Source organism: Schistocerca gregaria, chromosome 2 (genome assembly GCF_023897955.1).
Source record: "Schistocerca gregaria isolate iqSchGreg1 chromosome 2, iqSchGreg1.2, whole genome shotgun sequence".
Classification (NCBI taxonomy): domain Eukaryota; kingdom Metazoa; phylum Arthropoda; class Insecta; order Orthoptera; family Acrididae; genus Schistocerca; species Schistocerca gregaria.
Window position 1 is genome coordinate 468,988,753 of NC_064921.1, and position 18,576 is coordinate 469,007,328.

The 18,576-nt window shown below is 44.5% G+C and overlaps 1 protein-coding gene across 1 annotated transcript in view; it reads right to left on the minus strand.

The window, feature by feature from the left end:
- LOC126326339 (brachyurin-like) overlaps window positions 1-16,618 on the minus strand; it is a 36,797-nt gene extending 20,179 nt beyond the window's left edge. Inside the window, exons 1-2 of the mRNA XM_049995633.1 lie at window positions 16,581-16,618; window positions 10,680-10,785 (exon numbers count right to left, since the gene is read on the minus strand). Coding sequence (XP_049851590.1) covers window positions 10,680-10,785; window positions 16,581-16,604 — 130 coding nt within the window. The 5' untranslated portion in view covers window positions 16,605-16,618. The remainder of the gene's footprint in view (window positions 1-10,679; window positions 10,786-16,580) is intronic.
- Between the last annotated feature and the right edge of the window lie 1,958 nt (window positions 16,619-18,576).

Below are 18,576 nucleotides of genomic sequence, written 5' to 3' on the forward strand. Positions count from 1 at the left end.
ATCAAGGCAGTTTACAAACGAGCTTGCATTGAATTCAGGAACAGATATAGATAAGTAATTTTGTACATTAAATAAACGACAAGTTCCCACGATACAATGAGTCAGGCATTAGGTGCAACCACATCGGAGGAATATCTACGGAAATGAGCGCTTGGCGTCATTGGCCGGGAGGCGCCTTGCGGGGTAGGTCCGACCGCCTTGGTGCAGGTCTTATTGCATTTGACACCGCATTGGACGACCTGCGCGCCGGATGGGAATGAAATGATAATGAAGGCAACACAACATGTCATTCTCAATGGAGAGAAGTCTTCAGAAATAAGAGTGATTTCAGGTGTGCCGCAGGGGAGTGTCGTAGGACAGTTGCTATTCACAATATACATAAATGACCTTGTAGATGACATCGGAAGTTCACTGAGGCTTTTTGCGGATGATACTGTGGTATATCGAGAGGTTGTAACAATGGGAAATTGTACTGAAATGCAGGAGGATCTGCAGCGAATTGACGCATGATGCAGGGATTGGCAATTGAATGTCGTGTAATGTGCTGCGAATACATAGAAAGAAAGATCCCTTATCATTTATCTTCAATATAGCAGGTCAGCAACTGGAAGCAGTTAATTTCATAAATTATCTGGGAGTACGTATTAGGAGTAATTCAAAATGGAATGATCATATAAAGTTGATCTTCGTTAAAGCAGGTGCCAGACTGAGATTCATTGGAAGAATCCTAAGGAAATGCAATCCGAAAACAAAGCAAGTAGGATACAGTACGCTTGTTTGCCCACTGCTTGAATAGTGCTCAGCAGTGTGGGATCCGTACCAGATAGGGTTGATAGAAGAGAAGATCCAACGGAGAGCAGCGCGCTTCGTTACAGGATTATTTAGTAATCGCGAAAGCGTTACGCAGATGATTGATAAACTCCAGTGGAAGACTCTGCAGGAGAGACGCTCAGTAGCTCGGTACGGGCTTTTGTTAAAGTTTCGAGAACATACCTTCACCGAGGAATCAAGCAGCACATTGCTCCCTCCTACGTATATCTCGCGAAGAGATCATGAGGATAAAATCAGAGACATTACAGCCCACACAGAGGCATACCGACAATCCTTCTTTCCACCAACAATACGAGACTGGAATAGAAGGGAGAACCGATAGAGGTACTCAAGGTACCCTCCGCCACACACCGTCAGGTAGCTTGCGGAGTATGGATGTGGATGTAGATGTAGATACCCAGTCCCTGAGCGGAGAAAATCCCCGACCAAGCCGGGAATCGAACCCGAGCCCGTAGGATGGCAATCCGTCAGGCTGACTACTCAGCTATCGGGGCTGACGAGTGATTATGAAGAGTCGGGACAAACATGTGGTCCCGGAAAAAATGCAGCAGTTTTACAGTAGATGCAGGGGCCCCGGTCAGCATGAATGAGTAACTGATCTGGCCTGGTAACATTAGCCTACTTAGCCGTGCTGTCTTGGTACAGCAAGCGGCTAAGAGGAAGGTAAAACTACAGGCGTCATATTTCCCGAGCACATGCAACGCCGTTGTAAAAAGGGAGACTGACAGGAATCGCAACTAGCAAAGCAGGAGAGGCTGGACGAGAAATACAACACTGTAGAAGCATTGATGACTATGGGAAAACAAGATACGACGTGTAGGGAAATTAAACAGACGTTTGGAGACAAGAGAAGCACATGTATGAATAATGAGAGTTTAGACTGCAACCCATACTAAATAAAGAAGGAAAGGCTCAGAGATGAATACGTAGAGGGTCTATATAAAGTAACAAACTTGAAGATTTATGCTAATGAATACAGACCAAAGAAATGAATTAAAATTTATATTTAGGCCAAGGTTCGAGCCTGGGCCTCTTGCTCACTAGGCAGACGCACTGTTTATTGCGCCACTGGTACTGAAGCTAACATCCCTTTTCGGGTTTAACTAGTGTTTCGCTCCAGTACACGCCTCAGCCCATCTTGATGGTTCCCTTTCCACTCATGATTTGGAGTTTGTTTTATATACTACGTTACTCCACAATGCTGTGTTAGCAATACTGCCAGAGTGGTCAGAGGTTAGCGCATCTACCTGGTGAGCAGGGGATTCGGTTCGTATCCCAGGTTTGGTACAAATTTTAGTTCATTGCTTTGACTTGTAATCGTTATCATAAGAGAAAATTGAGACTTAATATGTTTCTCGAACATAGAATTTTATGTAATTGAACTTGAGGACTATAATACAGAAACAGTCGAGAAGTAAATGAAGGTGAGATGGGATATACACTACTGGCCATTAAAATTGCTACACCACGAAGATGACGTGCTACAGACGCGAAATTTAACCGACAGGAAGAAGATGTTGTGATATGCAAATGATTAGCTTTTCAGAGAATTCACACAAGGCTGGCGCCGGTGGTGACACCTACAACGTGCTGACATTAGAAAAGTTTCCAACCGATCTCTCATACACAAACACCAGTTGACCGGCGTTGCCTGGTGAAACGTTGTTGTGATGCCTCGAGTAAGGAGGAGAAATGCGTACCATCACGTTTCCGATTTGATAAATGTCGGATTGAAGCCTATCGCGATTGCGGTTTCTCGTATCGCGACATTGCTGCTCGCGTTGGTCGAGATTCAATTACTGTTAGCGCAATTTGGAATCGGTGAGATCAGGAGGGTAATACGGAACGCCGTGCTGGGTCCCAACGGCCTCGTATCACTAGCAGTGGAGATGACAGGCATCTTATCCGCATGGCTGTAACGGATCGTGCAGCGACGTCTCGATCCCTGAGTCAACAGATGGGGACTTTTGCAAGACAACAACCATCTGCACGAACAGTTCGACGGCGTTTGCAGCAGCATGGACTATCAGCTCGGAGACCATGGCTACGGTTACCCTTGACGCTGCATCACAGACAGGAGCGCATGCGATGGTGTAATCAACGACGAACCTGGGTGCACGAATGGCAAAACGTAATTTTTTGGATGAATCTAGGTTCTGTTTACAGCATCATGACGGTCGCAGCCGTTTTTGGCAGCATCGCGGTGAACGCACATTGGAAGCGTGTATTCGTCATCGCCATACTGGAGTATCACCCGGCGTGATGGTATGGGGTGCCAATGTTTACACGTCTCGGTCACATCTTGTTCGCATTGACGGCACATTGAACAGTGGACGTTACATTTCAGATGTGTTACGACCCGTGGCTCTACCCTTCATTCGATCCCTGCGAACCCCGACATTTCAGCAAGATAATGCTCGGCCACATGTTGCAGGTCCTGTACCGGCCTTTCTGGATACAGAAAATGTTAGACTGCTGCCCTGGCCAGCACATTCTCCAGATCTCTCTCCAACTAAAACGTCTGGTCAATGGTGGCTGAGCGACTGCCTCTTCACAATACGCCAGTCACTACTCTTGATAAACTGTGGTATCATGTTGAAGCCGCATGGGCAGCTGTACCTGTACACGCCATCCAAGCTCTTTTTGACTAAATGCCCAGCCGTATCGAGGCCGTTATTACGGCCAGAGGTGATTGTTCTGGGCACTGATTTCTCAGGATCTATGCACCCACATTGTGTGAAAATGTAATCACATGTCAGTTTTAGTATAACATATTTGTCCAATGGATACCCGTTTATCATCTATGTTGTGTTGGCAAAAGAGCCAACCCCGTGTTACTAGTAGAGGCCGAAATGCACGCGTTCTTGCTCACGCAGGCTGGCGTGAGGAGGGAAGAACTATACTGACGCGAGGTCTGGAACATGTCAACGAATTACAATTTAGAAAGCGGACGTAATCAGTTTGATACTTAACTTTAATCCATTAATGATGAACGTCGCTCTTGACAGTACATGATTCACAATATTATCTGTTCAGAATATGGCGCCTTGCTAGGTCGTAGCAGATGACGTAGCTGAAGGCTGTGCTAAACTGTTGTCTCGGCAAATGAGAGCGTATGTATACAGTGAACCATCGCTAGCAAAGTCGACTGTACAACTGGGGTGAGTGCTAGGGAGTCTGTCTGGACTAGACCTGTCGTGTGGCGGCGCTCGGTCTGCAATCACTGATAGTGGCGACGCACGGGTCCGACGTATACTAACGGACCGCCGCCGATTTAAAGGCTACCATCTAGCAAGTGTGGTGTCTGGCGGTGACACCACAATCTACGTTTCTTCTTGGTGTAGTAGTTTTAATGGCCAGTAGTGTATGATACTGCGAGAAGATTTTGACACAGCTCTGAAAGGCCTAACTCGAAAAAAGTCCCCTGTAGTAGACGCTATTCCTTCAGAATTATAGACAACCTCATGGAAGCTAGCCGTGACAGAACTGATCCGCCTGGTGTGCAATATTTATAATACAGGATAAATACCTTCAGACTTTAACAATATAATAATTCCATAGAAGAGAGGTGCTGACAGATGTGAATATCAGTTTAATAAGTCATGCTTGCAAAATACTCGAACTATTTATTGACAAATAAATGGTGTAATTGGTAGAAGCATAACTCGGGAAGATCAGTCTGAGTTCCAGAGAAATGTAACCCGTGAGGTCATACCGCCCTTATGGCTTGTACCAGACTACAGTTAGAAGAATCGAACGCCATGAAATGAAAGCAGTGGCTGAGAAGGGAGTGCGACAGTGCTGTAGCCTCCCCCCAATGTTACTCAATCTCTATATTCAGTAAGCAGTAAAAGAAACCACGGAAAAAATTGGAAGGGGAATTAAAAGTGAGAGGAAGAAATAAGATCTTTGCCGTTTGTCTACGACATAATGGAAAAAAATTAAATGTGTGTGAAATCTTTTCTGACTTAACTGCTAAGGTCATCAGTCCCTAAGCTTACATACTACTTAACCTAAATTATCCTACGGACAAACACACACACACACACACACACACCCATGCCCGAGAGAGGACTCGAACCTCCGCCGGGACCAGCCGCACAGTCCATGACTGCTAATTCCGACATAATTCTGTCAGAGACTTGCAATAACGTTGACTGAAATTGATAGCATCTCGGAAAGAGTTTATAGGAACAATACAAACAAAATTAAAACCAGGGTAATACAATGTAGTGAAGTTAAATCAAATCATGGTGATAGAATTAGATTAGGAAGTAAAAGACTATAAGTAGTCGAGTTTGCTACCTGTTCAGCAAAATAGTTGGCGGAGGCCGAATCAGAGATGATATAAAATGCAGACTATGAAAATCAAGAAAACTGTTTGTGAAAAAGATAAATTTGTTACCATACAATATAAAATCAAAATCAATGACTTTTGTTCGTAAGGCATTAGTTTCGACTGTAGCCTTGTACGGAATTGAAACGTGGACAGGAAGCACTTCAGACAAGTAGAGAACAGAAGCTTTTTAAAGGCGCTCCTAAGACAAATCTATGAAATTGAATGTATGTATCGAATAATTGGACGTCCCATGTGGCCGAGCGGTTCTAGGCGCTTCAGTCTGGAACCGCGCGGCCGCTACGGTCACAGGTTCGAATCCTGCCTCGGGTATGGATGTGTGCGATGTCCTTAGGTTAGTTGGTTTAAGTAGTCTTAATTTCTAGGGGACTGATGACCTCAGAAGTTAAGTTCCATAGTGCTCAGAGCCATTTGAACCATTTTGAACCAGGCCCAAATTAAGCTTTGTGTTACGTAATGAAGTTCCTCATGGCTCTTATTGTAAACATTGTGCTGTGTACGGCGCTATGATCCTATGTTGGCAGTAGGCGCCTAGACTGGCCATACTTCCTCCCGGCTGTGTTTGCGACCTGTCTGGCTAAGAGTGATTTATCTGACCGAGTGCGGAGATAGGAAAGTGAGAACGAGGCGCACGCGCTATGGTGGTGTATAGCTGCACCACGAGCAGACTGCGGATGAGAATATATTGCACGTGAAACACCCTTCTTGGCAGGAAATTCGACGAGGGTGGTCACGTCGCCAAGATTTCTGTCTTCCGTTCACCTACAGTGCGGCGGTAGTTAATGACTATTTTGTGCTAAACTTCCGCACTGTCATGAACCATGTAAGAAGTAATACACACTCCTGGAAATTGAAATAAGAACACCGTGAATTAATTGTCCCAGGAAGGGGAAACTATATTGACACATTCCTGGGGTCAGATACAACACATGATCACACTGACAGAACCACAGGCACATAGACACAGGCAACAGAGCATGCTCAATGTCGGCACTAGTACAGTGTATATCCACCTTTCGCAGCAATGCAGGCTGCTATTCTCCCATGGAGACGATCGTAGAGATGCTGGATGTAGTCCTGTGGAACGGCTTGCCATGCCATTTCCACCTGGAGCCGCAGTTGGACCAGCGTTCGTGCTGGACGTGCAGACCGCGTGAGACGACGCTTCATCCAGTCCCAAACATGCTCAATGGGGGACAGATCCGGAGATCTTGCTGGCCAGGGTAGTTGACTTACACCTTCTAGAGCACGTTGGGTGGCACGGGATACATGCGGACGTGCATTGTCGTGATGGAACAGCAAGTTCCCTTGCCGGTCTAGGAATGGTAGAACGATGGGTTCGATGACGGTTTGGATGTACCGTGCACTATTCAATGTCCCCTCGACGATCACCAGAGGTGTACGGCCAGTGTAGGAGATCGCTCCCCACACCATGATGCCGGGTGTTGGCCCTGTGTGCCTCGGTCGTATGCAGTCCTGATTGTGGCGCTCACCTGCACGGCGCCAAACACGCATACGACCATCATTGGCACCAAGGCAGAAGCGACTCCCATCGCTGAAGACGACACGTCTCCATTCGTCCCTCCATTCATGCCTGTCGCGACACCACTGGAGGCTGGCTGCACGATGTTGGGGCGTGAGCGGAAGACGGCCTAACGGTGTGCGGGACCGTAGCCCAGCTTCATGGAGACGGTTGCGAATGGTCCTTGCCGATACCCCAGGAGCAACAGTGTCCTTAATTTGCTGGGAAGTGGCGGTGCGGTCCCCTACGGCACTGCGTAGGATCCTACAGTCTTGGCGTGCATCCGTGCATCGCTGCGGTCCGGTCACAGGTCGACGGGCACGTGCACCTTCCGCCGACCACTGGCGACAACATCGATGTACTGTGGAGACCTCACGCCCCACGTGTTGAGCAATTCGGTGGTACGTCCACCCGGCCTCCCTCATGCCCACTATACGCCCTCGCTCAAAGTCCGTCAACTGCACATACGGTTCACGTCCACGCTGTCGCGGCATGCTACCAGTGTTAAAGACTGCGATGGAGCTCCGTATGCCACGGCAAACTGGCTGACACTGACGGCGGCGGTGCACAAATGCTGCGCAGCTAGCGCCATTCGACGGCCAACACCGCGGTTCCTGGTGTGTCCGCTGTGCCGTGCGTGTGATCATTGCTTGTACAGCCCTCTCGCAGTGTCCGGAGCAAGTATGGTGGATCTGACACACCGGTGTCAATGTGTTCTTTTTTCCATTTCCAGGAGTGTATATAACGTAAATAAGTAGGGTCAAAAGCAACCAATGAGAGTATCTCTTGGAGAGCAACGAGTGGTGGGAGAGACGCGGTAGTGGGTCGTTTGTGAGACAGAAGACGGCAGAACGTTTCCAGACGCGGAGGCTTTACACTATGTGTGGACGAGGTATGGGAAAGTAGTTGCAGCTAGCATGCTTTACTGGGCGAGGTCCGGCGAAGTAGGACGGGGCACCTTTGACGCTGTCCTAGTAGGCGGGAAGACCTCATCCAGAATTATGGGCTAATTCAGTGGTAACACCTAGGCTTCATGTATTAGACGGTCGAAAGTAAAGATGGCTGGCATTTGCTGCGCGACATAAGAGGGACTGCCATCGTGAAACGACCTGTGCAGCTTCAAAGACTTGCTGGAATGGCGTTTTATTAACTGATCTTAACGCTGCTGTGATGGTTCAGAATTCTCTTTACACCATCTACCATGTTTGCTGGGAATGCACCATTCATAAAAGATATCTGAACCAGTGCTACTTTTATCACTTCAAATAACTGTAAATTTTTTCTCCCTGGAAATTTAGTGATAAACAATATTAGGGCAGGTAGGGAGCCTGGCATCTTTTCCCTGAGATAAGTGCTGTGAGGACTTCACAAGTAAGTGAAGTTTCCAGCTACCTGTAACTGTGATCAGCGTAATTCCAGACTACAGACTTAACTGCCTGAAATACCTTTCAATTGATTAAGTCTGTCATTGTTATGGCTTGATACCGGAACATCAACTACTAATTTCTTTCAGTAGTATTTCAGTAGTATAATTAATAAGAAATCTCATTCATTTACATTTTGACTTGGCTTCTTTCATAACGTTGAGGGTCGCCGTTCAGCGTTGTTGGCCAAAGCATTGTGTTCAGAGCTCAGGCTAATATGGAATACTGGTATGGATGTGGCAAGTTTTACTATGCAACGAGGCCGTTACCACAAAATGTGAGAGATAAGGGAGAGTGGAGGTGGTTGGCGAGAGTAAAGATGGAGGAGGTGGTGTCCCGGTCTGCGGCCTGCTGCAAGGAAAAGAGCTTTTTAAACAGGTTTTACAATCCTCGCGTAGCGGGAACAGCGAGTATCAGCTGACTGCATAGAAGACACTTCAAATAATGTTTGTTTTGAACATGCAGGTATTACAATATTGAATCTCACTCGACATCGTAACTAAGGCGGAGTCCGATAAACGAAAAATTGTTGCGACCCGAAGCAAAGGGCAATTTGGTGATAACTAAGACTTGTTGTATTATAGGTCGTCATTTAAACATTCCTAGTATCAGTGACCGTTACAAAGCGATTTAAAAACATGCAAATCACCTTCGGTTTTTGACAAGTCGGTCAGACAGATTCGCATAAACACTGACGTCAGTTATGGAATTATGGAACACGTTTTATATTTACCCATTATGACTTTCCTGTGAAATACAAATCTTCTCTATCGATTGATGGTGCCAGCTAACAGAGATCTTGCAAAGCGTACCTCGCCCTGTTCGTGCATGAGATTTAGCGCACCGTAGACAACGATACGTAATTTGACGCAGAGCTCTTTGATCTGAAGGAAGAATTCGATATAATTCCGCACCTTCGTTTAATGAAAAAAGTGCAACCTTACCCAATGTTATACCAGATTTGTAATTGGATTCAGGCCTTCCTTGTCGACAGAACTCAGCATGTTCTTCAGGGGATGGTTCAAATGGCTCTGAGCACTATGGGACTTAACTCTGAGGTCTCCAGTCCCCTAGAACTACTTAAACCTAACTAACCTAACATATATGCCCGAGGCAGGATTCGAACCTGCGACTGTAGTGGTCGCGTGGTTCCAGACTGAAGCGCCTAGAATCCCTTGGCCACAGCGGCCGGCTTCAGGGGATAAAAAGGGGATATATAAAGTTAATTATGGGGTTACCCCAACGAAATGTTGTTACACCCTTACTATTTGAGGTTTACAGGGTGTTCCAAGCTTTAGGGACAGGCTCCTTATACGAAAACGAGAAAAAATGTCTAGTAAACATGTTCTCTAAAATGCATACCTTAAGAGCTGTGAGCACTTGTTCACCTCCTCTCAAAATATGGGAAAGTAATGTCCTTGCAGTAGAAGAGATCTGTTTCATAGTATGGAAGATGACCATATGCTCATAGCCCTTAAGGTATGCATTTCAGATCGCAAATTTTTTCTTGTTTTACTGTAGGGAACCTGTCCCTAAAGCTTGTCGGTATGTTTTTGGGACACCCTGTGTGTGAAATGTCAAGTGAATATGATTGAAAGATCCATGAGGCTTTGAGGACGATGCTGTTGCCTGTAGGGAAGTTACAAGACTGGCGAAATGCAGGAAGACATTCATAGGATCAGTAATTGGTGCAGAGACTGGAGCTGATCCCGAACGGGAATAAATCTAACAAATAGCGCATAAATAGAGGAAATGATAATGTTCAGTTGTACTATTGTCGATAAAACACCGGAACTAGTAACAACCGTAACATATCTGGGAATAACAATCCGGATTTGTGTAGTTGTAAGAATAACACATTTCAGGCCAAGATTGGAGGAATCTACAGAAGAAGGGGTTTACAAAACGCTCGTTCCATGGATTTTAGAGCATCGGTCCCCAGTAAGGGACTCTCACAGTTATATTACTAGAAGAGATCTTAATAAACGAGAGATCCAAAGAAGAGCGACGCGTTTCATCAAGATATCGTTTAGTAAGCGTGAGAGCGCAACTCTAACGGCAGACATTACAACAGAGATGTTGTGCATCAGGGAGAGAGTTGGTAATGACATTCCGAGAGCTTTCGTTCCACGAGGTGTGTGGCCACATATTAGTTTGTCTCAAGTACTTCTTGCAAATGACCACGACCAGAAAATCCGCGAAACTGGAGGTGATACGGACGCTTAACAACAGTCGTTCTTCCCTCGCATCATTCGCGAATGGAGCGTGGAATAGTAGTGGCACTAGAAGTACTCTCTGCTGTACACTATAAGGCAGATTCTGGAGTATAGATTAGATGAAATGAAGATTTAGTGATTAAAATGTCTGACAGTGCCCCTGTAAACAATCCCTGTAAACAACTGCGTCATCGATGACGAATAGCTTTACACAGCCAGCGATGCTGCTAACCAGAACATTTCTGTACCGTGGGCGTGTAGATTTGCTATCGCTTTTCACGGAAACTGTACAAAGGTTCTAAGACAAGCGGTAAAGAGCTGCAACTGACCTTTCTCACTGTGCTGTCTTGGCTGGAGCAGCGGGCCCTTGGGCCTCAGCGCCCTCACGTCGGAGCTCCTGTACGGCAGTCGCGGCAGGCCGCGGGCTGGCACCGCCTGTACAACACACACAGCCACACAAACAAAAATCAATCTACCGTGTGGCATTAATGGCCGCGAAATCCAGTCTAGTATTCTTCGGCCGCATAGTGATGAAAAATTAAGTGTAGTTGCATGAGCAGGACTAAAATAATAATGTTTCATTAATTTAAACACTAATCATGTATACATGTCCTCTAAATTGACTCGTTCCACATCATTACAATACAAGAATCGCTTATATGATCTACAATACTGGCCATTAAAATTGCTTTTGCAAGAAGAAATGAAGATGATAAACGGGTATTCATGGGACAAATATATTATACTAGAACTGACATGTGATTACATTTTCACGCAATTTGGGTGCATAGATCCAGAGAAATCAGTGCCCAGAACAACCACCTCTGGCCGTAATAACGGCCTTGATACGCCTGGGCATTGAGTCAAACAGAGCTTGGATGGCGTGTACGGGTACAGCTGCCCATGCAGTTTCAACACGATACTAAAGTTCTTCAAGAGTGGTGAATGGCGTCTTGTGACGAGCCTGTTCCTCGGTCACCATTGACCAGAGGTTTTCAATTGGTGACAGATCCGGAGAATGTGTTGGCCAGGACAGCAGTCGAACATTTTCTGTATCCAGAAAGGCCCGTACAGGACCTGCAACATGTGGTCGTGCATTATCCTCCTGAAATGTAGGGTTTCGCAGGGAACGAATGAAGGGTAGAGCCACGTGTCGTAACACATCTGAAACGTAACGTCCACTGTTCAAAGTGCCGTCAATGCGAACAAGAGGTGACCGAGACGTGTAACCAGTGGCACCTCATACCATCACGCCTGGTGATGCGCCAATATGGCGATGACGAATACACGCTTCCAATGTGTCTTCACTGCGATGTCGCCAAACGCGGATGCGACCATCATGATGCTGTAAACAGAACCTGGACTCATCCGAAAAAATTACGTTTTGCCATTCGTGCACCCAGGTTCGTCGTTCATTACACCATCGCAGGCTCTCCTGTCTGTGATGCAGCGTCAAGGGTAATCGCAGCCATGGTCTCCGAGCTGATAGTCCATGCTGCTGCAAATGTCGTCGAACTGTTCGTGCAGATGGTCGTTGTCTTGCAAACGTCTCCATCTGTTAGCTCAGGGATCGAGATGCCTGTCATCTCGACTGCTAGTGATACGAGACCGTTGGGATCCAGCACAGCGTTCCGTATTACCCTCCTGAACCCACAGATTCCATATTCTGCTAACAGTCATTGGATCTCGACCAACGCGAGCAGCAGTGTCACGATACGATAAACTGCAGTCGTGATAGGCTACAATCTGACCTTTATCAAAGTCGGAAAAGGGATGGTACACATTTCACCTCCTTACACGAGGCATCAGAACAACGTTTCACCAGGCAACGGCGGTCAACTGCTGTTTGTGTATGAGAAATCTGTTTGAAACTTTCCTCATGTCAGCACGTTGTAGGTGTCACCAAGGCGCCAACCTTGTGTGAATGCTCTGAAAAGCTAGTCATTTGCATATCACAGCATCTTCTTCCTGTCGGTTAAATTTCGCGTCTGTAGCACGTCATCTTCATGATGCAGCAATTTTAATGGCCAGTAGTATAAGTGTAGTTGCATGAGCAGTACTAAAATAATAATGTGTTCATTAATGTTAACACTAACCATGTATACATGTCCTGTAAACTGACTCATTCCACATCATTACGACACAAGACTGACTAACTTCCCATTTGACGCCACTTTTTGCATCGAGGTACATGAAACGAAAGAGACCGAAGATGAGAAGAGCGCTGCCTGATATAAAGTAATGTCCCAAAAACATACGAGGTGAAGTCACAGTTTCCCTTGTAAAGTTTCCATAAGTACGATGAAATGGCGTGCAGCGGGCATAATGGAGTTCCTGACTAATTAAGATGCTGAACTAATCTTGATCACACTTGAAGAGGAGAACAGTTCTGACTTTTTTCACTCAAGCGCCTTGAACTTGAGTTGTGATTATTATATTTAATAACATTAAAAGTATGTTTGCAGTCAAAAAACATTTTTACTTTTGATCTTATTTTACATTGCGTCATATTTTCCTGCTGTTATTGCTTTTCAGTTCTGTCGCGTTATTTTTGATCCAAACTGGCATTAATCGTTTGGATTTACTTGTGATTATTCAGCCGCCAAAACTGAAAGTTTTTTCCCTTCTACGCACAATGGTCACTTTCCACGCAGCTTAAGGAACTTTTGGGTTTGTCTTTTGAATACAGGTGACGCAATTTGCGTATATCACGTCTGTGATCTATGATGATCAGAGAAGGGAGAAGGTGAAAGCTCTGCCCATAAACAGCCGAGGGGTGTGCAACCCTTTAGCTTACCTGATCCACATTAGAGTACGGGGGAAAAGAATGTTACTTTACAATTCTTAATTCTAAACAAAAAGAAAATGAAGATGCAATTAATTTCACAATTTATATGAGAGTTCATGGATAATTTTATACATAAGTTACTACAAATCCCAGAAATATGTCACATTTAACTTACGGTAATTACAGAATTACGGTAGGTCTACTGTTAGATAGCAAACATTCGCAGTAATCGCAATCCACAGAAATATTTTTAACTTACACGACTTGTCGTGATCAGAACTACTGCGAAAAAGTTTATTTACCAGAATTGTTTCCTTGTATTTCCAGAAATTAGTTTCGTTACATGTCTCTGAATCTCTAGTTTCGCAGTTGCAATTGAAGTAGCAGTAAGATAACAGATCAGAGCGTCTGATGGATTGGCCGGTTATAAAAACGAGACTCCGGGGGTTAAAGTATGGCATGGACCAGTGAGAGAACAGCATCATGTGGCGTTAGTTTCAGGTTGAAAATAATCAGTTTTTCACAAATTTACCTAAAAGTAATTTCATCGATCTTTCTTTAGATTCCTTTCTTTCTTTTATCGATTCCAGGCTAGATGCACACTTCTTGGACCGCACTGATATTTCCTTTCGGCTGCATGAGGCCTGCTCGTTGCGGGTTGGACAGTCCTGACTTAGGCAACTATTCTCGACTAACACTAAACGGATCGCTGGGCTTAGCGTTTCCACCTGAAGAGTGGATCACCATCATACACTGTAAGATGCCTTCAGTCCACGAGACACTGCGGAGAGGTTTGGAACTTAATGCAGTCTGGCGATCAAAAACTTTACGACCCCACCGCTCCTCCCCTTGCTGGCGACGAAAATTTCTCCCGCAACACGAATTTCGAACCGGATAATTCTGAGTCGATTGCTTCAGCAACGGCGTGCGTCAGCGACCTCGACTATTGAGGTGGATACTTAATCTTTTATGAACGGTTATTCGCTTCGGACGCAAATGCAATTATTTTTGTCTTCCAGCCCTTGATTATTTACATACTGCATTTCTCTGCTAAATTGTTTTGTTCAGTCCATTGCTCATAGCATTAAGGAATTTCGAAGCAGCCTGATTCTTAATATGTCTCTATTACTGCTTCAATATTCTAACTACGCGATAGAATATCAATCTACTCTACATATCTACTAATTTGTGACCCGAAATAAGATTCACTCTTCCTTCGGATTTGTAATCTAGCATCTGGCTTCTTAACCCAAGGAAGTGATGTGTCGCCGTTCGTCCCAGTCACTTCAAGTAGACCACATGTTCGTGGGATCTGCCGAAGGTGTGTTCTATAACTATCTGAGTCCTATCGCAGAACCAGAAATTTTTCTACCCTTTCATTACCATTAACCATTAATTCAGTTTTCTGTTACCCGTGGTAATTTCAAAGATTTTTTGTAGGAAACAAACTTGTTGAAAATGTACATGAATTGAAGTTACACTTATCGAACGGAAATGCTAGTCGCAAACTACCTCAGCTCAACATCATCAAATTGAAATGATTCAAATGGCTCTGAGCGCCAAGGGATTTAATATCTGAGGTCATCAGTCCCCTAGAACTTAGAACTACTTAAACCTAATTAACCTAAGGACATCACACACATCCATGCCCCAGACTGAAGCGCCTAGAACCGCTCGGCCACCTCGGCCGCCCTCAACATTATCAATTGAGATTCAGATAGCCTAGCAATACTGGTGTTCGTTGATACCATACCACTAACATTCACCAGCTATAGCTTCTGTATAGTTTTATACCTTCAATACACAATAAAAGCCTTGTTTCGTAATCTGACGTAAGCTAAGCAGGTCACCGCCTCTAACCACGAAGTGTTAACATACAGAGATCTAAAACTTCCTGGCAGATTAAAACTGTGTGCCCGACAAAGACTCGAGCTCGGGACCTTTGCCTTTCGCGGGCAAGTGCTCTACCATCTGAGCTACCGAAGCACGACTCACGTCCGGTTCTCACAGCTTTACTTCTGCCAGTATCTAATCTCCTACCTTCCAAACTTTACAGAAGCTCTGTTTGGAAGGTAGGAGACGAGATACTGGCAGAAGTAAAGCTGTGAGGACCGGGCGTGAGTCGTGCTTCGGTAGCTCATGTGGTAGAGCACTTGCCCGCGAAAAGCAAAGGTCCCGAGTTCGAGTCTCGGTCGGGCATACAGTTTTAATCTGGCAGGAAGTTTCAAATCAGCGCACACTCCGCTGCAGAGTGAAAATCTCATTCTGGATACAGAGATCGACTTCAGGTCAACGACCGGAAACTCAGTATATAGCAAACGTTACGATTGCAAGTGGCGTGATCTCAAAGAAATATGAATGAAAAAAGTCAGAATCATTTTAAACAACCCGGGATGCAACAGAGTTTAGAATCATAGTTCAGGTCTACAAAGCGAGGTGACAAAAGTATTTGGATATCTCCTAATAACGTGCCCACTGTAGTGCAGCAACTCGACGTGACACGGTTTGAACAAGTCATTGCATGTACGCTGTAGAAATATTGAGCCATGCTGCCTCTACAATCGTCCATAACAGCGAAAGTGTTGCCGAAGCAGGATTTTGTGCACGAAATGACCTGTCTATTACGTCCCATTAACGTTCGATGAGTGGACAAATCATTAGCTCGAACTGTCCAGATTATTCTTCAATGTCTGGAGCATTACGTAGAACGAGCTCCGCATTTTGATAATCTAACGCTCGATTTGGACAGAATTTGGCACTATATACTTTAGGAGAACATCCGACAACTCTACCAATTACTGAATCAGTCCCAAGCCGAATAAGTGTTTGCACTAGGGTCAAAGGTGGACCAATGCGTTACTGACTTGCTCAATTTCTGGAGCTCTCTTTTGAACAAATCATTCAACGTCTCCGAAATTGTAGTGGTTTGTTTCTCTGTAAATATACCGATTTCCGTCCCATTCGGACAATCCCTTCGTGGTGCGTTTTTTTGTGTTAGAGTGTATAAAATGAAGTATGGGTCTTTTACCATTTCTACCGGTTTTCACAGTACAATTGTTGGCAAAGACAGAACATAAGAAAAGACTGACCATGTTACTAGTCCATAGTTAAGCGTTAAACATCTAAACTAACTATTGAGCTGGCAAGAAACATCGAACCTGAGGGGAAAATCGATGCTTTTACTACATGAGAACTTTTGAAAGAAATTTTTCTGATATAATGATTGATGTAATATTATCTATAGTGTAAATAAATGCGAGAAACCACATGCACCCGATCGCTTGCAGTTAAACTGGGGCTGAGAAGGAAGCGCAAAATAGCTAAGAGTAGAACAGACTATGAGTACTACCATCATATGTGTACGTTTGTGTGAACATTTTTTAGAGAAGTAATAAGCTCTATTAGCGTACAGTGGAATCTGTACATCTACAAGCGATCTCACCTGGACGGCTGCCGCTACGAACATCAGACATACGAGCAGGACTTTCATTTTGGGATGGACACACTGCCCCACACCCGTGGACATATATATGGTCACCCCAAAGCACTTAGATAGAGGAGCTTGGGAACGTGCGTGAAGTGTTTACGAAGCTTCAAGTACTGAAGATCAATATCGTATCTACGCCGAAATAGACACGTGCCGGTCAACTGGCCACAGGTGAATCCTGATAAGGGATGATTCTTTTACTCATCAGTGTAGGACATCACGATAATGATCATATAACCTTTGTCAGTAAACAAGTGATATCCCCTCTTGTGTACCTACTTCAGTATACTGGTAACACTACATCCCTTGATGTCCGTATCATTCGCCATTCATCCCAAAGAGTCTTTCAACTCCATGTCAACAACTTCTTCACCTGACGGAACAAATGGTACTTCACCAACAATCCTATGTAAATCCAGGCAATAGCTGTACGAAAAACGACGCATGCATTGTATTTCAGAGAACTATCTAGTAATCTAAAACCACCAAATTCATCGAGTTAGAATACTAAACACTCAGCCTAACACTCGATAAAAAACTAACTTGGAATCCCGTATTCTAACCATTCAAAATAATATCGACTGAAACTATTTACCAGCAAAACGTGGAGCCATCCCCCGGCCTTCATCTACGCATAAAAGACCATAATTCGTCCCATTATTATCTACGTAAATTTTGCATTGACAGTTACTCTTTCCAGGCTTTCAACTTCCACGAAATCCTCGAACAAAAAGATCTTTACCTGAATAATTTAATAGCTACACCGTATCGCAACCATTAGTGCGGGCCTTGTGCAGAAGTATCATTACTTGCAGAGTTATTGTGGCGAGTTACTGTTCATTTAAGAAACGCTATTAGGAAGCTTAAGCCAACACTTAAAGAGGCAGAATTTTGTTAATTTGTTTTACTCCAGGGAATAAATTGGCGGTGGTGTGTAGGTTTTTTGTTTGTATTTTTTTGTGATTCACTGCCTTTTTTTGTTTGGGAATTAGCTTCGCTACCACTCGTCCGTAGCTGACGATAACCTGCTGTAAGAAAGTAAAAAGCAAATAAAACTTTGATTACTGAACATTGAAAACAGCGTTTCCGACTTCTGATTATGAAGGAAAATAGATTTTGACAATAGATTTTGACATTAATTAATCTTAAGGTCGCCTCTCCCCCCCCCCCCCCCCCCCACGCCCAAATGAAAAAGAAAAGATATCTTAAAACTACCCAACGAGCTTGCCACAGTGATAACGGCGGTTCCCTTCGGCTCACCGAACTGATGCGCTGTAGGACCTGGTTACTGCCGGACGGTTTGGCCGTGCGGTTCTAGGTGCTTCAGTGTGGAACCGCTTGACCGCTACGGTAGCAGGTTCGAATCCTGCCTCGGGCATGGATGTGTGTGATGTCCTTAGATTAGTTAGGTTTAATGAGTTCTAAGTTCTAGGCGACTGATGGCCTCAGAATTTAAGTCGCATAGTGCTGAGAGCCATTTGAACCATTTTTGAACCTGGTTAATACTTGGATGGGTAACCGTCCTAGTCTGCCGGGAGCTGTTGGCCAACAGCGCATATTCAGCCATTGTGAGGCCAATTGAGGAGTTACTTGATTGAGAAATCGATGGTATAAACAGTTAAACTCTATTTGATGGAAAGAGATAAAAACTTAAACTAGTTAATCAGTGAAGGCAATACAAAAGAAATATTCGATGGCAATTCAATAATACGGAAGGAAGTAAGGAAACATATGTGTTTGTAATTGATAAAAAACAGAGAGGAGACTAAAATCATATATCTGACTTGGCAGTATGTCTGATCATTGCTTAGCAAAATACGACAAAGCAAGGAAGATCTGCGGTTATTGCGCCTATTAGGAATAACTGTGAGTAAAAGAAACTTCGCAATCGTTATGCTTGCTCTAATATTTAAATTTATGCCGTAGAGACGTGGTAGATAGATCATATCAC